This window comes from Electrophorus electricus, chromosome 18 (genome assembly GCF_013358815.1).
Source record: "Electrophorus electricus isolate fEleEle1 chromosome 18, fEleEle1.pri, whole genome shotgun sequence".
NCBI lineage: Eukaryota > Metazoa > Chordata > Actinopteri > Gymnotiformes > Gymnotidae > Electrophorus > Electrophorus electricus.
Window position 1 is genome coordinate 3,851,977 of NC_049552.1, and position 23,402 is coordinate 3,875,378.

Below are 23,402 nucleotides of genomic sequence, written 5' to 3' on the forward strand. Positions count from 1 at the left end.
GTGAAAGAGAAGAGGAGAGAGAAGGAGAGAGAGAATGAGAAGGGGGGAGAGAGAGAAGGGGAGAGAGAGAGAGGGAGAGAGAAGGGGAGAGAGAGGGAGAGAGAGAATGAGAAGGGGGAGAGAGAGAGAAGGGGAGAGAGAAGAGGAGAGAGAGAGAGAAGAGGAGAGAGAGAGAAGGAGAGAGAGAGAAGGAGAGAGAGTGAAAAGAGGAGAGAGAAGGAGAGAGAGTGAAAGAGAGAAGGAGAGAGTGAAAGAGAAGAGAGAGAAGGGGAGAGAAGGGGAGAGAGAGGGAGAGAGAGAGAGAAGGGGAGAGAGAGAGAGAGAGTGAAAGAAGAGGAGAGAGAGAATGAGAAGGGGGGGAGAGAGAGAGAAGGGGAGAGAGAAGAGGAGAGAGAGAGAAGAGGAGAGAGAGAGAGAAGGAGAGAGAGAGAAGGAGAGAGAGTGAAAAGAGGAGAGAGAGAAGGAGAGAGAGTGAAAGAGAGAAGGAGAGAGTGAAAGAGGAGAGAGAAGGGGAGAGAGAGGGAGAGAGAGAGAGAAGGGGAGAGTGAGAGTGAGAAGGGGAGAGAGAGAGAGAGTGAAAGAAGAGGAGAGAGAGAATGAGAAGGGGGGGAGAGAAGGAGAGAGAGAAGGGGAGAGAGAAGGAGAGAGTGAAAGAGAAGAGGAGAGAGAAGGGGAGAGAGAGAAGGGGAGAGTGAGTGAGAAGGGGAGAGAGAGAGAGTGAAAGAAGAGGAGAGAGAGAATGAGAAGGGGGGGAGAGAGAGAGAGTGAGAGAGAGAGAGAGAGAGAGAAGGGGAGAGAGAAGGAGAGAGTGAAAGAAGAGGAGAGAGAAGGGGAGAGAGAGAGAAGGGGAGAGAGAGAGAAGGGGAGAGAGAGAGAGTGAAAGAAGAGGAGAGAGAGAATGAGAAGGGGGGGAGAGAGAGAGAGAGAGAAGGAGAGAGAGAGAAGGAGAGAGAGTGAAAGAGAAGAGGAGAGAGAAGGGGAGAGAGAAGAGGAGAGAGAGAGAGAAGGGGAGAGAGAGAAGAGGAGAGAGAGAGAAGGAGAGAGAGAAGGGGAGAGAGAAGGAGAGAGTGAAAGAGAAGAGGAGAGAGAAGGGGAGAGAGAGAAGGGGAGAGAGTGAGTGAGAAGGGGAGAGAGAGAGAGAGAAGGAGAGAGAGTGAAAGAAGAGGAGAGAGAGAATGAGAAGGGGGGGAGAGAGAGAAGGGGAGAGAGAAGAGGAGAGAGAGAGAGAGAAGGAGAGAGAGAGGAGAGAGAGAAGGAGAGAGACAGAAGGAGAGAGAGTGAAAGAGAAGAGGAGAGAGAGGAGAGAGAGAAGGAGAGTGAAAGAGAAGAGGAGAGAGAAGGGGAGAGAGAAGAGGAGAGAGAGAGAGAAGGGGAGAGAGAGAAGGAGAGAGAGAATGAGAAGGGGGGAGAGAGAGAGAAGGAGAGAGAGTGAAAGAGAAGAGGAGAGAGAAGGGGAGAGAGAAGAGGAGAGAGAGAGAGAAGGGGAGAGAGAGAAGAGGAGAGAGAGAGAAGGAGAGAGAGAAGGGGAGAGAGAAGGAGAGAGTGAAAGAGAAGAGGAGAGAGAAGGGGAGAGAGAGAAGGGGAGAGAGTGAGTGAGAAGGGGAGAGAGAGAGAGAGAAGGAGAGAGAGTGAAAGAAGAGGAGAGAGAGAATGAGAAGGGGGGGAGAGAGAGAAGGGGAGAGAGAAGAGGAGAGAGAGAGAGAGAAGGAGAGAGAGAGGAGAGAGAGAAGGAGAGAGACAGAAGGAGAGAGAGTGAAAGAGAAGAGGAGAGAGAGGAGAGAGAGAAGGAGAGTGAAAGAGAAGAGGAGAGAGAAGGGGAGAGAGAAGAGGAGAGAGAGAGAGAAGGGGAGAGAGAGAAGGAGAGAGAGAATGAGAAGGGGGGAGAGAGAGAGAAGGGGAGAGAATGAGAAGGGGGAGAGAGAGAGAGAAGGGGAGAGAGAGAAGGAGAGAGAAGGAGAGAGAGAGAAGGAGAGAGAGAGAAGGAGAGTGAAAGAGAAGGAGAGAGAGTGAAAGAGAAGAGGAGAGAGAAGGGGAGAGAGAGAGAAGGGGAGAGAGAGAAGAGGAGAGAGAGAGTGAAAGAAGAGGAGAGAGAGAATGAGAAGGGGGGGAGAGAGAGAGAAGGGGAGAGAGGAGAGAGAGAGAGAGAAGGGGAGAGAGAGAAGGAGAGAGAAGGAGAGAGAGTGAGAGAAGAGGAGAGAGAGGAGAGAGAGAATGAGAAGGGGGAGAGAGAGAGAAGGGGAGAGAGAGAAGGAGAGAGAGTGAGAGAAGAGGAGAGAGAGAAGGAGAGTGAGAGAGAAGGAGAGAGAAGGGGAGAGAGAGAGAAGGGGAGAGAGAGAAGGAGAGAGAGGAGAGAGAGAAGGAGAGAGAGTGAAAGAGAAGGAGAGAGAATGAGAAGGGGGAGAGAGGGAGAGAGAAGGAGAGAGAGAGTGAGAAGGGGAGAGAGAGAGAAGGGGAGAGAGAGAAGGGGAGAGAGAGAAGGGGAGAGAGCAGAGAGAGAGTGAAAGAGAAGAGGAGAGAAGGAGAGAGAGAATGAGAAGGGGGGAGAGAGAAGGGGAGAGAGAGAAGGGGAGAGAGAGAGAGAGTGAGAGAAGGAGAGAGAGTGAAAGAGAAGAGGAGAGAGAGGAGAGAGAAGGAGAGAGAGTGAAAGAAGGGGAGAGAAGAGGAGAGAGAGAAGGGGAGAGAGAGAGAAGAGGAGAGAGAGTGAAAGAAGGAGAGAGAATGAGAAGGGGGGAGAGAGAGAGGGAGAGAGAGAAGGGGAGAGGGAGAGAGTGAGAGAGTGAGAGAGAGAGAGAAGGGGAGAGAGAAGGGGAGAGAGAAGGGGAGAGAGAGAAGGGGAGAGAGAGAGAAGAGGAGAGAGAATGAGAAGGAGGGAGAGAGAGAAGGGGAGAGGGAGAGAGAGAGAGAGAGAGAAGGGGAGAGAGAAGGGGAGAGAGAGAAGGGGAGAGAGCGGAGAGAGAGTGAGAAGGAGAGAGAGAAGGAGAGAGAGTGAAAGAGAAGAGGAGAGAGAAGGAGAGAATGAGAAGGGGGAGAGAGAGAAGGAGAGAGAGAGTGAGAGAAGGAGAGAGAGTGAAAGAAGGAGAGAGAATGAGAAGGGGGGAGAGAGAGAGGGAGAGAGAGAAGGGGAGAGGGAGAGAGTGAGAGAGTGAGAGAGAGAGAGAAGGGGAGAGAGAAGGGGAGAGGGAGAGAGTGAGAGAGAGAGAAGGGGAGAGAGAAGGGGAGAGAGAAGGGGAGAGAGAGAAGGGGAGAGAGAGAGAAGAGGAGAGAGAATGAGAAGGAGGGAGAGAGAGAAGGGGAGAGGGAGAGAGTGAGAGAGAGAGAGAAGGGGAGAGAGAAGGGGAGAGAGAGAAGGGGAGAGAGCGGAGAGAGAGTGAGAAGGAGAGAGAGAAGGAGAGAGAGTGAAAGAGAAGAGGAGAGAGAAGGAGAGAATGAGAAGGGGGAGAGAGAGAAGGAGAGAGAGAGTGAGAGAAGGAGAGAGAGTGAAAGAAGAGGAGAGAGAGAATGAGAAGGGGGAGAGAGAAGGGGAGAGAGAAGAGGAGAGAGAAAGAGAAGAGGAGAGAGAGGAGAGAGAGAAGGAGAGAGTGAAAGAAGAGGAGAGAGAGAAGGAGAGAGAGTGAAAGAAGGAGAGAGAATGAGAAGGGGGGGAGAGAGTGAGGGAGAGAGAGAAGGGGAGAGAGAGAGAGAGTGAGAGAGAAGGAGAGAGAGAGAAGGGGAGAGAGCGGAGAGAGAGAGAAGGAGAGAGAGTGAAAGAGAAGAGGAGAGAAGGAGAGAGAGAATGAGAAGGGGGAGAGAGAGAAGGGGAGAGAGAGGGAGGGAGAGAGAAGGGGAGAAGGAGAGAGAAGGGGAGAAGGAGAGAGTGAGAAGGAGAGAGAGTGAAAGAGAAGAGGAGAGAGAAGGAGAGAGAATGAGAAGGGGGAGAGAGAGAGAGAAGGGGAGAGAGAAGGGGAGAGAGCGGAGAGAGAAGGAGAGAGAGTGAAAGAGAAGAGGAGAGAGAAGGAGAGAGAGAATGAGAAGGGGGGAGAGAGAAGGGGAGAGAGTGAGAGGGAGGGAGAGAAGGGGAGAGAGAGAGAAAGAGAGAGAAGGAGAGAGTGAGAAGGAGAGAGAGTGAAAGAGAAGAGGAGAGAGAATGAGAAGGGGGAGAGAGAGAGAGAAGGGGAGAGAGAAGAGGAGAGAGAGAGAGAAGGAGAGAGAAGGAATGAGAAGGAGAGAGAATGAGAAGAAGAGAAGGAGAGGGAGAGAGAAGGAGCGGGGGAGAGGACAGACACACTCGGTAAATCATCTTCAATGCATCACAATATTGCAATTTAATTGCAGTGGTTGAAACACAAACATTTTGAAATAACTGTGTGCAAATCCAGTTAACCAAGCAGAAATCCCCACAGTTTGCATATCGTCTGTAACCACTGCAGCTTCTTATCTATGCTGTTCTACCCACCTCCTCAGTAGTACACCACTATTCAGTTACATATCACCAAGGTTACTGACAGCATGTCTAGTGGTTAAGGTGCTTGACTAGTAATCGGAACGTTGCCAGTTAAAGCCCCAACAGCCAAGTTGCCAATGTTGGGCCCCTCAAGTTGTATTCCGTCACAATTGAAATTTGCTTGTGATAAAAGCATTGGTTTTATTTGTCTCTGTTTATCTATATATATAGATGACTAGTAGAGCGTAGATGTTGCTCGGTGTTGGATTGAAAGACAGCATGGAGTTACTGAGACCAGAGAGGAACAAGGGATGTACACACCAGGCTGGACCCCAGATGCAGAATGTGCAAAGATGCCTCTGAAAGTCCAGCACATATCAGCTGGATGCAACATGCTAGCAGGCAGAGCGTACACGGAATGCCACAACCAAACAGCGGGCATAGTGGACAAAAACATCTGTGCCAGTACAGGCTGGAAGTTCCTATGTCAAAGTGGGATACACCCTCAAAGGTGGTGGAGAATAACCGAGCCAAGATCCTGTGGGACAGGAGGGGGTAATGGCTAACCAACCAGACATGGTAGCAGTGGACAAACAACCTGTAAACCTTGGACTCTACGTCCTCAAGGACAGTCAGGAGGCAGCAAACACACTGCACTGTACACTGCAAACGGACACAAAATCCGGAGATTTGTTCATTGTGTAGGTAATGTCTGTCGGAAGGTAATTTTCCCCCCATGGCTGTTAGCACTGCGGAGTTAGGGAGGGCAAGTAAATGAGCGAGTACCTGAAGGTGCCTCTCTCCACATCCTGACCACTGAGGCGTACGTGGATGCCTTCTTTAAGCAGTGAGCCGAAGGCCATGTACTCGCCCAGGGCCCAGTCCACCGTCCGGCCCCGGATCATCTCTGCACGCCCCTTCAGGACACGACTCAGACCTGGGGGGGAACACTGCAATGTTCATATGTGCATGTGAAAGTAACTATATGTGTGTGTGTAAGTAAATGTGTGTGTGCACTCATGCCTCCGTGAATAGTGAAGTCCTCAACAGGTACAGATGAGGCCACCTGGCCGATGTGATTGAGCTCCTCTTCGCTCAGGCCTGTGGAGGGGCAGGTCATGCTCTTAGGCTGTCCGTCCAGAGTGAAAAAACCTGTGCACATACACATCACAACCATCATATTTCACATCTTTATGCTAAAAAATGCTCAATTCTCTCACTTCGTAAAAACACATGCCTGCGTGCACACAGACACACACACACCAGGCCAGGGGGAGTCCAGCCAGTGCTTGATATGGAGGATCTTCTCATCCTTGGAGCGAGCGTGAGCCTCCTCACAAATCTTGTCGTACTTAGCAATCTCCTCCTGCAAGCACCACACACACACAGCAAGTGCTGAGTCAGTACATGTACTTTACTCAGAACAATAAAACACTGTCTGCTGGCCCATTCCAAGGCACAGAGGCTCCACCGGGAAAACGACATCACTTCAAAACCACAATGAACATGCGCACGCACACACACATACATTAGCACTTGTACTCTCTGGGTATCTTGATGGCAGCTTTTGACTCAAGCCTACATCTATTAAAATTAAGGATAAAAGGCTTTTTCCTATCAGTTAGTAAAGCACTTGTTTAAGTTTAGATAAGAATACCTGTTAAGTGGTTTAAATGGAAATGCATTCAGGTCAATCTATTAAACTTTTTTTTTTATTGCTTTCCCCCCCAAAAAACAAAAACAAACCAAAAATAAAAATAAATAAAAAAGACAAGTATGCTGATGCTCAGCAGATAAAAGATTGTGTCAATGGCACCAGGCAGTGTGTGAATCCCAGCCTGGTCTACTGGTTCACTATGACTGGTTAAGGGCACGTGAAGTACATTGGCTGAGTGCTGTAGAGAGTGTGATGGCTGTCTTGATGTGGAGTCCCATGGGTAACTGTGGGTAGCACGCAGTAACTGTTCTGACCTCGTACTCCTGGCGTGTGACGACTCCCTCTGTGATGAGCTTCTCAGCATATTTCTGCAGAACAGGCTTCTGCTTCTTGATCTGCTTGTACATGAGCGGCTGTGTGAACATGGGCTCGTCCATCTCATTGTGGCCATTACGCCGATAACACACCTGCACCAGAAAAGAGACGGCTATAAACCACGCACGCATGCACACACACACGCACACGTGCGTTGAAAACCACAAACTCACCAGGTCGACCACAACATCTTTGTGGAAGGTAGCTCTCCAGTCAGCGGCTACATTGCACACGTACATGACAGCCTCTGGATCATCCGCATTAACGTGGAAGATGGGGGCGTTCACAACCCGTGCTACGTCAGTGGGGTACGGAGAAGAGCGCGCCATACGAGGGTCTGTGGTGAAGCCAATCTGAGAGAGGGGAAGAGAAAGGAAAATTAAGCAGTTAATTTCTGTTTGAAGGTTGTTTGAAATGTGTGAATGGTGATTGTGTGTGGGTGAATTAGGTGGAGTGCAAATGTGTGGACTGAATATGGAAGACGAGGGGCACAAATCTATGCCCCCATGTGAACAAGAAATCATGACTATCTTAACCTGGAGACATGTAATCCTTCCCCACGGTAGACAGTGCTTCCACCCCCCAAAAAAGCAGAAGAGCCAGAACAATTGTCTTTCAGTTACTGGGGTTAAAGTTGGGGTTAGGATTCAATGGAAGTAGCCCAGTACTTCCGACAGTAAGATCATTGCGCGCATGTACCTGGTTGTTGACTACTACATGCACTGTGCCGTGGGTGGTGTAGGATGGCAGGTCACTCAGGTGGAAGGTCTCATAGACAATACCCTGCCCAGCAAAGGCAGCATCGCCATGGAGCAGAATGGACATCACCTAATGACGCACACAAACAGAGCAAGCAATATACTGCATTACTGATGATGAACAAAAGATATACTCTTCCAACCTACAAAATAGTACAAAAAGGAGAAAATCAGGGCACACAGGTGGGCACACCCCACCACTAAATCAATGTCAGGCGTTGTTTTGCTGGACACTGCTTACACGATTGCCCTCCGTGTCTCCACAGTAGAACTGCTCTGCCTTGGTCTTGCCCTGCACCACTGGGTTCACGGCCTCCAGGTGCGAGGGGTTGGCCACCAGGGAGAGTGTGATGTTCCTGTCAGTCACGCGGTTTATCCTCCGGTGGTACATGCCCAAGTGGTACTTCACATCTCCTGAGCCCTGTTATTTATGTCACAAGACAGATAGCACGTAAAGACAGACACACACACACACCCACCCACCCACACACACACACACAAGCACAGACAGACAATACCACCTATGTGCACACAGTCAAAACTGTGATACAATTCACAGGTAAGATGAGAAGAAATAGGACAAGCGAGTATGCAAATATGCTGCCATATTACTGCCTGAATATAAGAACCCCCTGCTCTGACCTCATAAGATGAAAGACTCCACCCCCTGCTCCATGCCCCAGTAAGATAAGAAACTCTGCCCCCTTCTCTGACCTCATCAGCAGCCTCCAGCTTGGAGTCAAACTGGCAGAAGATTTGCTCCAGCTCCTTCCTGATCACATTTGCCAGTACGTTCAGACGCCCTCTGCTCACACACACACACACACACACACACACACACACACACACACACACACACACGAGAAAGTGAAAGAAGGAAAAAGGAGAGGGGAAACAAAAAAAAACAAACACACTTAATACCAATCTCTCTTATAAACAAATTTCACTTAACCAAGCAGTCGCTGGTACGTGACTAGCAGAGGTGCCCCTGGGCTGCAGGGTGTGTAGAGCCGTACCTATGAGGCATACCCATGATGACATTCTCCACACCACTCGCACTGGATTGGTCAATGATGGTTTTGAGCGCAGGGATGAGACTCTCACAGCCTTCCAGGCCAAAGCGCTTCTCTGACGACCACTTCCTCTGCAGGAACTCCTCAAATCTGCACGCACATCGTGCACAAAGCAACCACAACACACTTAATTCCCTACTGCTTCTAGTGTCACTGAAAAACAAGTACTCTGAAATGCATCTGCACCAAACCACGAGGACTGCAGATGACGTGCCAGTCAGTCCGAATGCCAGTCCTTGAGTGTGTACCTGGTGGAGCGGACCATGCGGGCCAGCAGGGTCCTCTTCTCCTCCAGACTGAACTGCATGACTCCAGGAGTCTCAAACTTCTGCCTGATCCACTGGCACTGCTCCAGGTCGTTGATGAACATGAATTCTACACCGATGTGCTGGCAGTACGCCATCTTCCCCCAGCACCATGGGGTCACAGCCAGAGAACAGCATTCACACACACATACACAGTATGTGAGAGAGTGACTGTGTGCACGCACACGTGAGCGTGTGTGTGTGTGTGTGTGTGTGTGTGCGTGCATGCCAGTGCCTCACCTCCAGGCGGCGGATAATCTCTCGTAGGGGCAGGGTACTCTCCATTCCCCCAATAAAGGTGGTGGTGGGCAGGCGGAACACCTTATCTAGGTCCGACTCGTCCAGGCCGTAGAAGCCTACAGGCCAGATCCCGCAGCCAAGCCACAGACAGAGGAAGAGGGGTAGTGAGGGTGACAGGGGGGTGAGAGGGATCATGAAGTGATGAGCAGGGGGTGAGAGAGGGAGGGAGGGAGGGAGAGAGAGAGAGATCCAGTGCATGTATCGAAAATGAAAAGGGCAGGATACCATAAAAAGCATTCCATGCAGTGGCACAGGGGAATATGGTTACGGGAGGAACAGGTTAATACCATTATAAAATGTTATTGAAAATGAAATAAACAATGATGTTAACAACCAAAACCACACAGGTGGGAGAGTATTATGCAGGGATGGTGGACAGGTAGGGAAAAAAGACGAGTGGGAGAGGAAGGTGGGTTATAAATCAGGAAGGACATAGTGAAAAAAAGAAGGGGGGGGGGATAGAAATCAATCAATCAATAAATAAATAAAAGAGAAGACAAAAGATAAACGCTGTTATGTTTTCCAGTTCAAACCCACTCTGCTATCAGTGTTAGCATGGCTTCCTAAAGCAGCTCTGCACTGATGGTGACTTGCGTGTACAGCTTTAGGATTCTAAACAAGTCAGATGAACTCTTTGGCTAAGATAAACCTTTCTGCTGAACTTCATTTTGAACTGGTAACAGTTAATCTATAATTAATGGTAATCTATAATTAACACTTCATAAAGTTTCTTAAAATCTAAAACCATACACATCATGCTGTCCAAACTGTCAACAACTGCGACTATTATCAAGTCACAATGTGTATAACATCTTTATAATAAAACCCTGAATAGTTACAGTTTTAGAATGAGTGAAGGAATTTATTATTCCTTGGATTTATTTGGCTTTGTTTATATATTTATATATATTTGTTCATAACCAACCAACTCAGATTTCTTTAAACCTACAGTGCGTACTGCGTCACTGGATGACATCTGTGCGTACTTCGTCACTGGATTACACTATTATTAGATTACAGCTATGCGCTCTGCGTCACCAGATTACAGCATTACTAGATTACAGCTGTGCGTACTGAATTAATAGATTACTGCTGTCTTGATCACCCACAACTAGCTGCTGCTGGTGTAAGTAAATACATACAGTTCATTCTTGAATGAAAGAAAATGTTAACACACCCTAGTGTCACGTGTGATGCACTGCACACGTTTCTATGGTAAAACAAACAAACAGGTGGTCAACCAGGTCTGGCCACAAGAAAAGATCCTCAAGGTTCAGTCAGAAAGAGTCAAGAGAGCTTGCACTAGCAGTTCTTCAATCGACTGTGACCTGCCGAAGTCGGGATCAAAGCGTCCCATTTCTGAGGCGCTTAACCTTAAGAGATAACAGAGATTACGTCTATTTTAAAACAGTTCTTCAACTGATCTACATTGTATATGGACTGTAGTAATGGTACTAATCAGTTATCAACAGGACAGGAAGTTGTCAGCTTTGAATGACTATTAAATAAAACCAAGTGCTGGTACATTCCTGCCATCTATGAGCAACTCGAGTTGATAAGAACACAGACTAACTAAACCATAATGGTGTATTAACAGTTAAGGGCATGTCCACATGGAAACCTGGCTCAATGATATTATGGGATGTTCAGCATGCAAAAGGAAGCAGCGGTCATGCACCTCGGTGCAAATGAGGGGAGAGGGGTTGGGAAAGGGACGTGTTGACCCAAGGATACAGAGCCATTTTGTGAGTGTGTCTGTGCACGTGTGTATTAGTCACCAGTCCAAGGTCAGAGAGGACGAGGAGAAGAGAGAAAATAGAAAGATCAGTGTGTGTGTGTGTGTGTGTGTGTGTGTGTGTGTGTGTGTGTGAGAGAGAGAGAGCATTTGTGTTTGCAGTAAGGAAAATGGCACACGAAAGAGACTTTGTAGGCAATACGGGAATTCACAAGCATAGTCCATGTCCAAGGCGATGACAGCAAAATCCATCAAGAAGCCATTTGAACAAGCCCTCTCGCCAGGGCGTCTTCCTAACAGAAACCTCTTCAGCTGGGCTAAATCAAACTTTGTCATGCTGAACCACACGAACATCTCTCATCCAAGCAAACAATAAGAGAAACAATGGGAGGAAGAACACCTCCCCAGAAAGCCAGAAGGGGGAGGGTTGTGTGTGTGGACCTGAACCCAGAGGCACAAGTCAGCACCCATTCCAGACATGTTGGTTCCCACTGCCGCACTAATGCGACACGTCTGGGAAGTTGCACAAGGCTACAGGCGCTCACATCCGACCAGGATCACGCACAGCGGTCCAAAACGTTTTTTTTGTGGAGAGCGGACTTCAGTGCCAGCCCAAGCACGACACACCTGCCACTGCAGTTCCATGAGGTGTTGGCACACTGGGGCTGGAACTAAAGGTTTAGGCGAACTTCCCTCGGAAAGGCAGTGTGGAATGCCACAAAGAAGCGAGTGGTCGATCGCACTCAAACGCGCAGCTCTGGAATCTCGGCCCAAACGTGGCTATTCTCAGCTTGGCTCCGGGCCCTCGCTAGTGCACATGCACACAGCCATGTCGCAGACATCTGTCTACGTTGTCGCGGGCTCGCAATACTGTTAATGCGCAGTCAGTCAAAACCAGTTTTTGGTTTGAAACACTTCAGGAAAGTGAGATATGTAGTCAGATTCTGTAAAGCAAAGTGGAAGAGAAAGGAGAAGAGTAAACTGAGGAAAAAAAAAAACAAAAAAAACCCCCCACACATTAGTTCTTGATTGGTTTGGGTTATCATTCCTTTGCAGTGATGAGTTTGGATTAGTTAAACCTTATATGCATGCTGCATTACATCAAACGATTTTCCCCCACAATTTATGCATTTATTTAATTTAATTAAAAAAAATAAATCACAATCTGGATTTATTAAATGAGCAGCAGTAAAAATAAATGTTGGTAACTGAAGCTGGTACTCAGCATGGTGCTTCCATCTTTAACGCTTCAGGCCACGTCTAAATGCAGTTGCAAACCAGGCAAAATATTGGTGCCACAAAGGAACAGAGATGCCCACAAGCCAGACACTTGCCACTGGGTGTCACCCACAGCATCGAAACCCCTTGCACTAGCCTACATCCCCATACGCACACCAAACGCAGCCATGGGGACTAGGTGCAGAAGGTCCTGTGATTTGACTCAAGAGGTTTCAAAGCCTAGAATACTGACTCCACCAAAAGAGGCTCCTATCAGTTCGGTAAGGTGGAAACATTTAGAGAACTGTGACTTTGAACAGATAGCTTTTATTTTGTTAAGGTTGGTCAAACCTGCTTCTGAGTGTTTTTCTTTCTCTTTAACTGTGGCAATGTGTGAAACCACATTCATTATGAAGTTCCCATCCATGTCTCCACCTTACAAGCAAATCAATGAAACAAACAGCATGGGCAGCTGACAAGCTCTAACCTACCAACCAAGAAAGGGGAGAGAGAGAGGATAGACAACACAGAACTACCTGTACTTGAGGCCTACCTCCAACCGTAAGAACGCTTAGACGATCCTTGAAATGTGAAATGTCTGGAGAAACAGGGGAAGATCCGGAAGGCATTAGTGTCTCACACTATTAAGACATCACCTTAAAATACCAGAGCAGGAAGCAGACCTATGCATAGCAGCAGGGCTGTAATACTACTGGGACGCATGAACATCGACACAAAGACGCACACACAAACGCACACGGCTGTGTCTCAGCAACAGTGTAAAAAGTACGGTTCGATTTGTCCTCAATGAAACACAAAGCCATAGTTTTAATAGGATAATAGAAATGAGTACAACCATAACCAACTACTGCTGCAAAGTACATCAGGCAGCACGCCAAGAAAACCAATCACAAAACTTTCCAAAAATATATACTTGGCGGGGGGTGGGAGTATGGCAGGATCAGAACCTCAGACAGGGCCCGGTATGCAACACAGCAGGCAGGACCTACAGCAAAAACGCTGCTTTGGCCATTTCCCTTTAAAGCTAAAGCAAGGTTCCAAACTGCTTTAAGTGGTCTCAGTGTGCAAAAAAGGACAGGTTACAAATAATGTAATCTTACAAAAGAGATTATGAGCTACAGCACGAACATGGTGAATGAGGTCATCGCTTTGAAATTTCAGCTACCAGAGTCATGTCAGAGTATCATGGAAACTTACATTATAACCCACATCGCTAATTCATGGGGATGATGGAATGCAGCTTTCAGACATCCCCACAACTGACTGATTCACAAGTGCAGCTATTAAGATTCACTGCACAGGTTTATACAGATCTTTTTTTTTCTTTCTTATCCATACCAATAAATATCAAGTATTGCCAAAGAAGCATGTTGGTGGCCTTAGTCACATCATCTACTTCTTCATTATTATGTTGTACAAGCACAAATAATAAATTAAGTACATTTTAATGAAGAACTGTTCATTAGTAACATTTTGTTTAGGTAGCCTGTTTTTACCATTTGGTAACATTCCTAACTATTCATAGATGGGAATGATCTTACACGTACCCATTCCGTTTGAAGTGAACAAAGTCAAATGATAATTGCTGTTTTTACAAAATAAGAGTCATGTCTTGGCATGACAGAACAAAAAAGGAACTAGAACTTACAAAATATCGACAGATGTTTGACTTTTCATGATAAAAAAATTCTATTGATCATCAACACAAAGCCAGTATCACAGTCATATGCTGTCTGGGTCCTAACATCTTAGGCACAATCACTTAAACTGCGCTCAGATGTAAATGCAGAATGCATTGTGCACAGAGAGCCGAGCTTATATCAACTCCTGCTGCCATGCCCAATATGCAAACACAGGCACACACTGTTGGCAAAGGAAAACGACACACACAGTGCAACCTGAAGTCTTTCTCACCAAAACAAGGGGAGCAGGAAGCAAAAACACTTTAAAACTTTGCATTTTCCATGCAGCAATCACGATTCTGGGATACCTCAACTCAGAGTTCCTGTCTGGCACTTTCCAACCCATCTTTGTCCTCTTGCACCTTCTGTCGATTAAGCCCCAGAGGTTTCAAAGCCTCCAGATCTCTACATTTACGATGTGTAAAACTGTACTTCTAATAGGATTATGCAATTGTGGGTGTTGCATTATTTTAGCCATGTGCCTTCACAAGGTGATTAGTGTTTTTATCAGTCATAAAAACAAAAGGAGGGTCATCTAATTGATGCAGTCATCATTGCTGAAGGAGCCATTGTAAGTCCTTGGTATGCTGCTCTATCCTTTGCTCTCCTGACTCACATTTCAACCTGCTTGCCAAAACTGCTCATGCTCAGTTACACAATACTGCACGTGTGCATCCCGCGTTAAGTGACAAAGGCGCTGATACTCTGCTGCATGTTTTTGACAAACATGACACATCTGCCCTTTGCTCAGAGATTCTGTGTTTTTTCTGTTTTTGGATATTTTGTATTGCAGTGATGCTTTGTTCTGTTTGCTTGATCTCTGGTTTTCTTTTGTTCTATTTTTGCCTTTCTCCAATGTTTGAATTCTCAGATGCAGCACATTCACTGTCTCTGTAATGTATATTTGCTTTTGTCTTGTTGTCCTGTACTACCTCAAAGCGACCTTGAGCCCAAGACGCTATATAATCAGATTATTATTATTACTATTATAAAAGGTGTTTAACAGTTACTACAGCTAAGCACCGCAGTGGAAGGTGAGAGGTCGTCAAGCGAAATTAAACAAGAGAAGCCAAACAGTTGTGTTACATCCACTTAATGTGCTATTATGACCAATTCAAATGGATCCAGCTTCCAGAGAAGACACTGGAGAACGTTTTAGATATTACTCCACCATCAGACTGCTGAACTCCGCGACCTCGAGTACGGGGACGCTTGCCTCTGGCAGATTCTCTGGGCCATTTATGGGAGGGAAGTTGTAAACCTTTATGCCCCAGACACACTATGTTTATGCTGGACTAACCAGAACACAATTACCAGGATACTTCTGCCTCAGAGAAAGTCTCCACACTGGCCAACAGAAAGAAAGGAGAACATGGCAATGTTCTGATGAGAAGCAAAGTTGAAAGGCCAAAATAACTAAAAAGCTAAAAACAGAGTGAGTTTGGCACAACACAGAGAGCTGGAGCTGCCATTCAGATGAGAGAACCAAGCTTGGCAGAACCTCAAATGCAGAGCACGTTACAATACAGCTTTGTGGCATTCCTAGTCTGAGCAAAACCAACCAACAAACAAACTTGGCCTTCACCCTGAGGAGTCAAGTGTCTCAAGTCAAATCAGTCAGTCCACATTCTGCAGGGCTTTAAAACTCCATGCTGGGATGGCTGGTGCTTGATGGACCTATTGGACTGTTAGTGTCCAGCAATCCATCTCAGCATGCTGTTTGATGAGCCCTGCTCAGTACAAAGAGTCAGGAAGCTTTTAGTGGGGGGTCAGGGTTTAGTCGTTACTGCTCACCAAGTTTATCCGAAGACGTAATAATGTCGGTGGGGACGGAGGAGTCCAGATCGGCATCCATGATCCCAAGGGGGTCCAGCTGAGCGACATGGTGACCCCGGATCTACGGGAGGTAAGGCGTGGTCCCCCAGCAACCAGGGGGTGCCAAAGGCAAGAACACCCACGAGGGTGGGGGACACGGATAAGTGCAGCAAAAAAAAAAAAAGAGAAACGGGGGGGTGGGGGGTGGAGTAGATGGAGGAATTGCAAGTGAAAATGGAGTAGGAAAGTGTTGTTTTGTAATGAAAGGAGGGAAGAAATCAGGAGAGGGAGAGAGAGTCGGGGAGAGATAAAGGGAGGGGGTGGGCGACAATAACAAAACAGGCTCATTAATGGGGTTCTGCAGAGCTGTGGGGAACAGAAAACAGTTCTCACCAACATGCTGGAACCCAGTAGTTACTGGGGCCTCGTCAAAATTTACACAACTGATGCCCAGTGGGTCGAGGTTGGCATTATGATGCCCCATGACCTGGAAACAAGGCGACAGCAGTGACAGGACAGGAGGAGGCCATTACAGAGGAGAAAGTCAGCATGATTGTTCAGACAAGTCCAAAAATACTTGGAGTCATCCAATGTGAGATGCATGTAAAACAAAACAAAAGCACCTCAATAAAATTCTAAAACTAGACTCCCCCCCCACCCCCATCATTATTTATACATACATAATACACACACACACACACTTAAAAACTGAAATGCATAGTTGTCTTACTTTGTCCTAGTTTAAGACACATTTAGGACAAGACTGAGACAAACGTATTATCTAGCCACGCCTGGTGGATAGATTAAGAATGAACTGCTGTCAGCCATGTCAGGTGAACATATCCCTTAATCACTTAAAATGGTGTTCCTTTTTAGAATTGTGACCAAGGTATGAAATGCATTTATTGCAATGCAGACATTGTTATAATTCCTTATGCAATTCTTGTTTACTTTTAAGAGAGATTTAAAAGCCTTCTAATGAGGCTTACTTAAAGGGTGACATTTTTCAGTCACATTGCCACCTAAGGGCCGAGCGAAGCCAGTGCAGCATCAGGGCCAGTCCTCACAGAGACTCTTCCAGTCCAGTTTTGCTCCAACCCAGCTCCCACCACACCTGTATCCAGTATTCAGTGGTCCTGGTGGCTTGGATCAGGTGTTTTAGGAGCTGAGACAAAGCAAAAGTATGGACGTTTGGGGGTCCCGCTGCACTGGAAAATCCTGAGCTGGCAGTTCTCAAGATGGAAGTTCTAGTCCATCTTAATTTAACTGGACTAATATAATCTTGACTATAAACTTCGAAGTTTCTGAGAGCTCACAAGACAGACATAACAGCAGGGTACCCCATACTAATAAAAAGATCTTACCTTTTGGCAGAAACTGCCACACCCACCCAGAGCAAGATGATGAATGTTGTATGTATTTAGCTATGAAACTGAAATTCATATCATTCTTACTTCTTTACTGAGACCACTCACCAACTCCGCAATGCACCCCTACAAATCGTGGCATATTGGCTCCTAACATTAAATCTTTTTATCCATCCCAAAGAAGCACTACTAAAAATCAGAAGGGATGAATGAACCCGACACCCCTGGGTTTGTAGTGTCAGTGTGTTGGACACACCTGGTAGGCCCTGATGAGCGACTGCACTGCCAGATGGTCCTCCACCAGCTTCTCCACGTTGGGCTGAGCCCTAACCAGGGACTGGGCCTGGGTCAGCTCGGCCAAGCTCATGCCCAGAGGCGGAGGGCTTTGGTAGGCAGTTCCTGGAGGTGCCCCAGCATTAGCATTCCTGAAAAAAATGTCCCAAGACTGGAGAGAGACACAGACAGAAAGAGGAAGAGAAAGAAAGAGAAAACATGGGAGGGAGGGAATTTAGAACTTGCTTTATGACATATTTTAATAACACATGCAAGACATGTAGAGTCAAAGTTGCTGTGACTGGCGAAGGGAGTTTGAAATACCTGTGGCACTGAAACTATACTTGTGCAAAAGTTCACCATTCCCTACGGTGGTTTACTGAACGCCCAGGTCGAGCGTACTCCCTGCCCTGAACACTAACATGCTTTCTCTAATCTTACAAAGCCCAATCTAACTCACAAAGGGCGTGGTAAACATCTGACAAGTTGAATATAGTGCATCAGAACCAGGAAGACACAAACTGTGGGGTAAATAAGTGCCCAAGGACTGAAAACCACTGTAATACAGGCTTAGAAATAGCACAAAGTTAATCCATTATCAAAGGCAAAGAGTTACCAGTTCTGATCTCAGCTTGGAGGATCATTGCAGAAAATAACAGTTATTAATACAATTAATTATAATACATAATATGATAAACATACAAGTCATGCACATTTCAGTCACATGAAAACATGCAAGCAAAAATAAAAATTGTTAAAATGTTTTATAAATAGTTTATACACATAGAATTACACAAAATACATAAAACACTTAAAAGATTGAAAATATGGACCGTAGTTCAGTCAACTGAAGTTCAAAACTGAGTATTGTTATATGTTGTAAAGTTCAACTTTAGAAAGTTATTTCATTCAACGATGGAATCTTAAAATATTAAAGTTTATAGATATAGCAGTAGAGAGCGCTAAACCAGGATCTAACCCCAAGGGCCAAAACACGGCTGGAATGTTAAGGGCATGCCTTCTCATAAGGAAATAGGCAACCATTGGGTGATGAACTGAGGTCATCATGGGTTTCTAAAAGGTCAAATTCCACTCCTTCTTTAGTCTTTAGCATAGAATAATTTCTGCAAAAGATTACTTTTGGCCTGCGAAAACACAAGCTGTAACGCAACATGTAATAAACACGACTGAAGCCAGGCAACAGTGTTAGGTCTAAATTTAACCAAACATTTTAAAACACCTATTTGGTTGATCCGGCAATTCGGGCCACTTAAACCAAATAATTCAGTAAAATGATCCTGGTCAGAGCCTTCTGCTACAGAGCTTTCAAGCAACATAACATAGCAGTGCAGACTTACATTACGAATATCATTTTTGTTTTATGTATATAAGAGAGTACATTTCTATAAGCAACATCATGATGTAGTCAATCAAGATGGCCAGGACAGGAAAGTAAAAACCTACTTTCTCTGAAATGACATTACCTCAATCGCCAACACACAGGTAGGCAGCAGAAAGAAAACTGGGATACACCCCATCTCAGCTGGGGTTGATGAAGCTATGAGGCACGACCCAAACCCACCATTTGTTTTCTTACCGCGTGAGCATAAGAAGTCATCTACAGCTCGGCAGCAAGACAAACTACACATGCGATGTATTTCATTTACAATTAACTCAAAGCACGCAGGGGAAAAAAAAGTAGATACAAAACGTGCAGTGGGATACAGCTTTGCACGTCAGTAAAAAGGTGAACAAGGAAAATGAGCCAATTACCACCAAGAGGCAACAAATGTGACGGAGGAGTCTGGTAGTAACGACACCAGACCACAGAGAGCCCCAGCATCATAAGACTGAGCCAGTTTTCAAACCTTAAGCAGAGACAATACAGCTTGCTACAACAGGAAAATGGTATGGCTCATTTATCCAGGATTAGAAAATATAGGTGGGCTGCTACCAAATTGGAAAGTGCAACTGGATCATCTTTTTTTTTTAAAGTAAATTAGCATAATACAAAATCCAATACAGAAATCCAGAATTTAATCTTTTTCAGATAGTTGAGAGTACACATTCGCATGTTGGGTTCAGACAACAAGGTATCTAGATTTATTAAGGTCACCTATAGCTGAGGAAACAGGTGTAACTGTATGCCATCTCCGTCTGTGTATGCTGAAAACAACGCATTTAACAGCAGAAGCAAGAGATGCTGCAACACTATGTGCACTCTACTTTAAGAACGGCACAATTAGCAAAGGTCTATATGCATATGTAACTACATTTTCCACCATGTTAGAAGATCAAGTCTGACCTATTTAGGTATCAGGTTAATGTTGAAATAGGTGATATGCTAGTTGGGTGTGGTGTACAATACACATTGCTAGACCAGCTGGACGTATGGACGCAGCAGTGTCGTGTCCGTGCATTCTGGGATGGAAAGACTCCTATGACCGCTCTAAAAATATCCAGCATGAAGAACGGCAATGTGACCTCACACACACACACACACACACACACACACACACACACACACACACACACACACACGTGTGCGCACACCGGCTCACACACACACACCTTTCCAATATGCATAAACATTTTGATAAATACTCTCTCACGTCTCATGTTTGCCATATAATAAATATATGATTAACAAAAGCCAGGTTAATAATTCACACAACATTATGATGTCCCTGACATTTAGTCTAGGCAGGCAAACAATGTGTACAAGCATGAAACAAGACAATACAGGCCTAATTTTTGCTTAAAAAAAACCAAAAAAAAACGTAACCCCTCCAGTTTATCAAGGTCTGAAAGAAAGTTGTATCAACTGCATGTTGCTTGACCAGACCGTAGGAACTAACCTTTAAAGTTGACCTAACGATCTGAGTAAGGCTCACTGGTCTTATCTTAACCACTACAAGATAAATGGCAAAGCTGGGTTCAGATCAGTATATAACAGCAACTCATATACCGATTTAGCAATGCAGTATGAGGGGGGCATTAAAGCAATGATGAGTCAGGAAGTGTCCCAAGTACACTTGAAGATACTTTTCAACATACCAAATCAGCTTTTGCTTGTGTAATATCATCTGTGGGAGCGTTTGAGCTTCTGTAACCAGATTCAGATTCACATTCAGCTTTGTTGGCTGGCACTTCACTGCTGGAGGGAGAATACTGCATTTCCAGTGAGGATTCTCATTGGAAGACTCGTATCACTTAGTAAATAAAGCTTGTCAAACGAGAGAAAGAAGGTGGTATTATCCCTTTGCTAAAAATAGTCTCTCCATTAAGTACTTACTCTAAATAACATGGTATTACCACACTGTTTATTTCATCCAAACTTTTCCTTTATGTGCTTGTTATTGCAATATTCGAATATGTTGGGCAAGGGATTTGGCAGCCCCCTTACCTGCGATATTTGGACTGTTTTAATACAAGAAGACAGAAAAGACAAGAAGAGGAAGAAAGAGAGATGGTGCAAAACCCAAAACCCATCAATCAAAAGGTAACCCCTGCACTCCTTTCCTCCATGGGTCTGAGTGCTCATCCTCTTCCTCTTACCTTGTGCACACTCTTGGGATTTTCCAACCAGGCATAGTACATCTCCTCCACATAGTTAGAGCTCGTCCCGTTCAGAAACGGCTCGGCTGCCACTGGCGCAGTGTAGCGCCTGATTGGCTGAAACGTCCTGAGTGTGACCGCAGGCCTCTGCTGTGATAGGGTCTTAGCAGTCTGTGAGGCCGTGATTGGCCGAAGACGCGCCGCACAAGTCCTTAAGCGGTGCATCGCAGTCCGTTAAAAACAGTGTCGTACTTTCAAACAAAACAGCACGTGTTCCTGGGCGTTCTCAATACCGGCAGAGAAAACAAGAGAAAGACGTCAGCCCCTCAAATCCCCAGATGCAGGAGGAGTTGCTGATATTCCCAGAGAAAAACCTCTCTTCTTTGTCCCAGAGGGCTACTGTGAACTGCTTTAGCAGATGTTCCTAGCCTGGAAAAGATGCAAAAGAACATTATATGAATTATCCAAATCATGCAGAACCACATCAAACAAATCATACCAAATAAGATCAAAGTATACATATATGTGCAGTCTCCAGAAACAGAGAAGCTGACAACTTCAACAACAAACTACTTAAAAGGAGGCAGCCATAGCACTGATATAAACTGGATTTAGGATTAGTACAACCCACTTGTTTGTTTTCAAACACTGAAGAAAAATGTAATTAGTGGTGTTAGAAATTCAGCAATGAAGAGTCAAGAGCCTGTATTGATCCTCAGAATCTTGATGTTTATTTGGACGCGTAGACACATTATGGATGTTTTTTTCCCCTTTAGTCTGAAAAAAGGTGTGAGTCCAACAACGGACAGTCAGTCTGACAACATAGAAGTGAGATCAAACTTAACGAAGTGGCGAAACTTGACGAAACGAGGGAAGGGGACAGACGGAGGAAAGAGAGAATGAGCGTCATCACCTCCTGACCTTGACGCCTGCCTCACAGGCAGACAATGGCACAGAAGAGTTACAGACATTCAGAAAAGTACAGAAATATAAATATTAAATAAAGCAAAAATAAAACAGTCATATTGATTCCTACGGTGGTATGAAGAAGAAGAGTGTGAGAGACACACATACACTACATTATGGCCTGTGGTTTCATTTCTGCCTTTGACAGCCAGGAAAAACTGAGGTGTTACACCACATAAATGTGCATCCTACTGCATGTTCTATGGGTAGATTTTTGCCTGGGGGACTTGAGTTAATTATGAAAGAAAGAAATTCCACGTCTAGTGCGGTCTGTCTGTACAAATTCTGAATGAAGAGGTATTTCACAAAAGCGGTCTGACAAGAGGCTGTCATGCATCCACACTAGGGCATTCTTACCCTTTCAGGAAAGACTGGCACTAGCTCCACTTCTACAGTACTGGGGATGACCCCGACGACTTGTTACACTGACATGTCTAAGTTACATGAATAGTTAAATCAAGAAGGCAAATAATGAGTCTGAAAAAAACACACAAAAAAAAACCAAAACACAGAAGTAACGGGAAAGAGTGGCTGAGTCACCAGGCAGTGAAGCATTCATACGGTATACTAGTGACCACTATGCCCACGCCTGTGTTCAAGTGATTCATCTAAATGTTAGTACATTTAGTACTTATTCGCCCGAGTTTTGTTTATAACTTCATTAGTCTTTCATTTCACTTTTCAGTGTTGGGATATAAATTACACAAAACTTGGGTGTGTTTTAGTTTGTTAACCTACAGCACATTTGATAAAGTTAGCGCAGAAACGTTTCGAGAAGTGTAGTAACTAGCTAGCTAAGGGTGAGGCAACGCCAGTTTTGAGGTTTTCTTAAAACTTGCCGCTAATCGCATCACGAAGCTCATGCACTCAAACGTTTATTCACAATCAAAGCATGCTGTACCACTGTCGGTAATTGGAAGTACTCCCGAGATTAAATGAACACTGCGTTCACTAGCAATAATCTGTACGCAGCCCACACCTATATTTTGACCTTGCTTTCGCTCCACATTTTCCGTTCTCGACGCTCTTTCGTCCATAACGAGCATCCGCCCACTCAAAGCCGTTTACACAGTGCATTGGCTGTGTAAGATAAACCCGCCTGTTGAGCTAGTGACCCACGAAAACTAGTGGAAGAGAAGCCCGTCAATCACTTTGTCCTTTCACTCAACATGGGCTCTTATTAAAATACTACGGCTAGTTAGCCATTCTAGCTAGTTTTACCCACCTCAAAACAAGCAATGCTGTACCTCCTAACATCTCTCAGCGACTCAAACTTCGCTTATAATGAGAATTCCATGAAGCCAAATATGTAGCTAGCTCCTAAGGATATTGGTAATTAAAACCCTCTTTCGTAACCGCAGCAGCTAGCTACAAGTACTATCGGGCTACGTTCACGTTTGCTAGCTATATGGAGCTAGCCAGGTAGCTAACTAGCACCATTTACGAGATCATTTTTGCGCGACCGTTTGTTTAGCTTGTTAACATAACGCCGTAGTTAGCTACCGCTTCCAGATAAAAGGGCATTCACAGCAGCTGGTCCTTAGGCTACTCTAATTCATCTTTACCACAGCGTTGCTAGGCTAGCTAGCGTTAGCTGGTTTGCGGGTCAGATTCGCAGAACGCGATTCCTCCGTCGTACAGACGCAGTGTCATTTTTCTTCCACCCCCTTACGCCACTCGTCAACACACACATAAGACACTTACTTCTATGAACTGCCCGTTGAGTGAGGTTTTATGTATATGCACACGCCCGCGTTAAACGGCCCCCCCGCCGCCGTCCAGATGCCCTCTCCGTGTCGGCTGGCTGGTAACGAGTGCCGAGTAGCGGCTCTGACTCTCGTGCGTCACGTGGCGCATGACGTCGCGCTCATTTCGCGCG

The 23,402-nt window shown here is 45.6% G+C and overlaps 1 protein-coding gene across 6 annotated transcripts in view; it reads right to left on the reverse strand.

The window, feature by feature from the left end:
- The window catches only part of ogdha (oxoglutarate dehydrogenase a), a 29,204-nt gene extending 5,856 nt beyond the window's left edge, over positions 1–23,348 (reverse strand). The window contains exons 1-16 of one of the 6 annotated variants that reach the window (XM_027030289.2): positions 23,228–23,348; positions 20,558–20,986; positions 16,983–17,171; positions 15,339–15,441; positions 12,395–12,439; positions 8,829–8,944; positions 8,532–8,686; positions 8,227–8,373; positions 7,925–8,015; positions 7,452–7,631; positions 7,152–7,280; positions 6,626–6,805; positions 6,392–6,544; positions 5,684–5,786; positions 5,444–5,572; positions 5,207–5,357 (exon numbers count right to left, since the gene is read on the reverse strand). In XM_027030289.2, the coding sequence (XP_026886090.2) occupies positions 5,207–5,357; positions 5,444–5,572; positions 5,684–5,786; positions 6,392–6,544; positions 6,626–6,805; positions 7,152–7,280; positions 7,452–7,631; positions 7,925–8,015; positions 8,227–8,373; positions 8,532–8,686; positions 8,829–8,944; positions 12,395–12,439; positions 15,339–15,441; positions 16,983–17,171; positions 20,558–20,782 (2,096 nt within the window). In that variant the 5' untranslated portion in view covers positions 20,783–20,986; positions 23,228–23,348. Of the gene's footprint in view, positions 1–5,206; positions 5,358–5,443; positions 5,573–5,683; positions 5,787–6,391; positions 6,545–6,625; positions 6,806–7,151; positions 7,281–7,451; positions 7,632–7,924; positions 8,016–8,226; positions 8,374–8,531; positions 8,687–8,828; positions 8,945–10,065; positions 10,722–12,394; positions 12,440–15,338; positions 15,442–15,752; positions 15,847–16,982; positions 17,172–20,557; positions 20,987–21,880; positions 22,686–22,748; positions 23,192–23,227 lie in introns of those variants that run through there. The other 5 variants (XM_027030290.2, XM_035536214.1, XM_027030292.2 and 2 more) reach the window with 5 other exon arrangements.
- Positions 23,349–23,402: the final 54 nt, after the last annotated feature.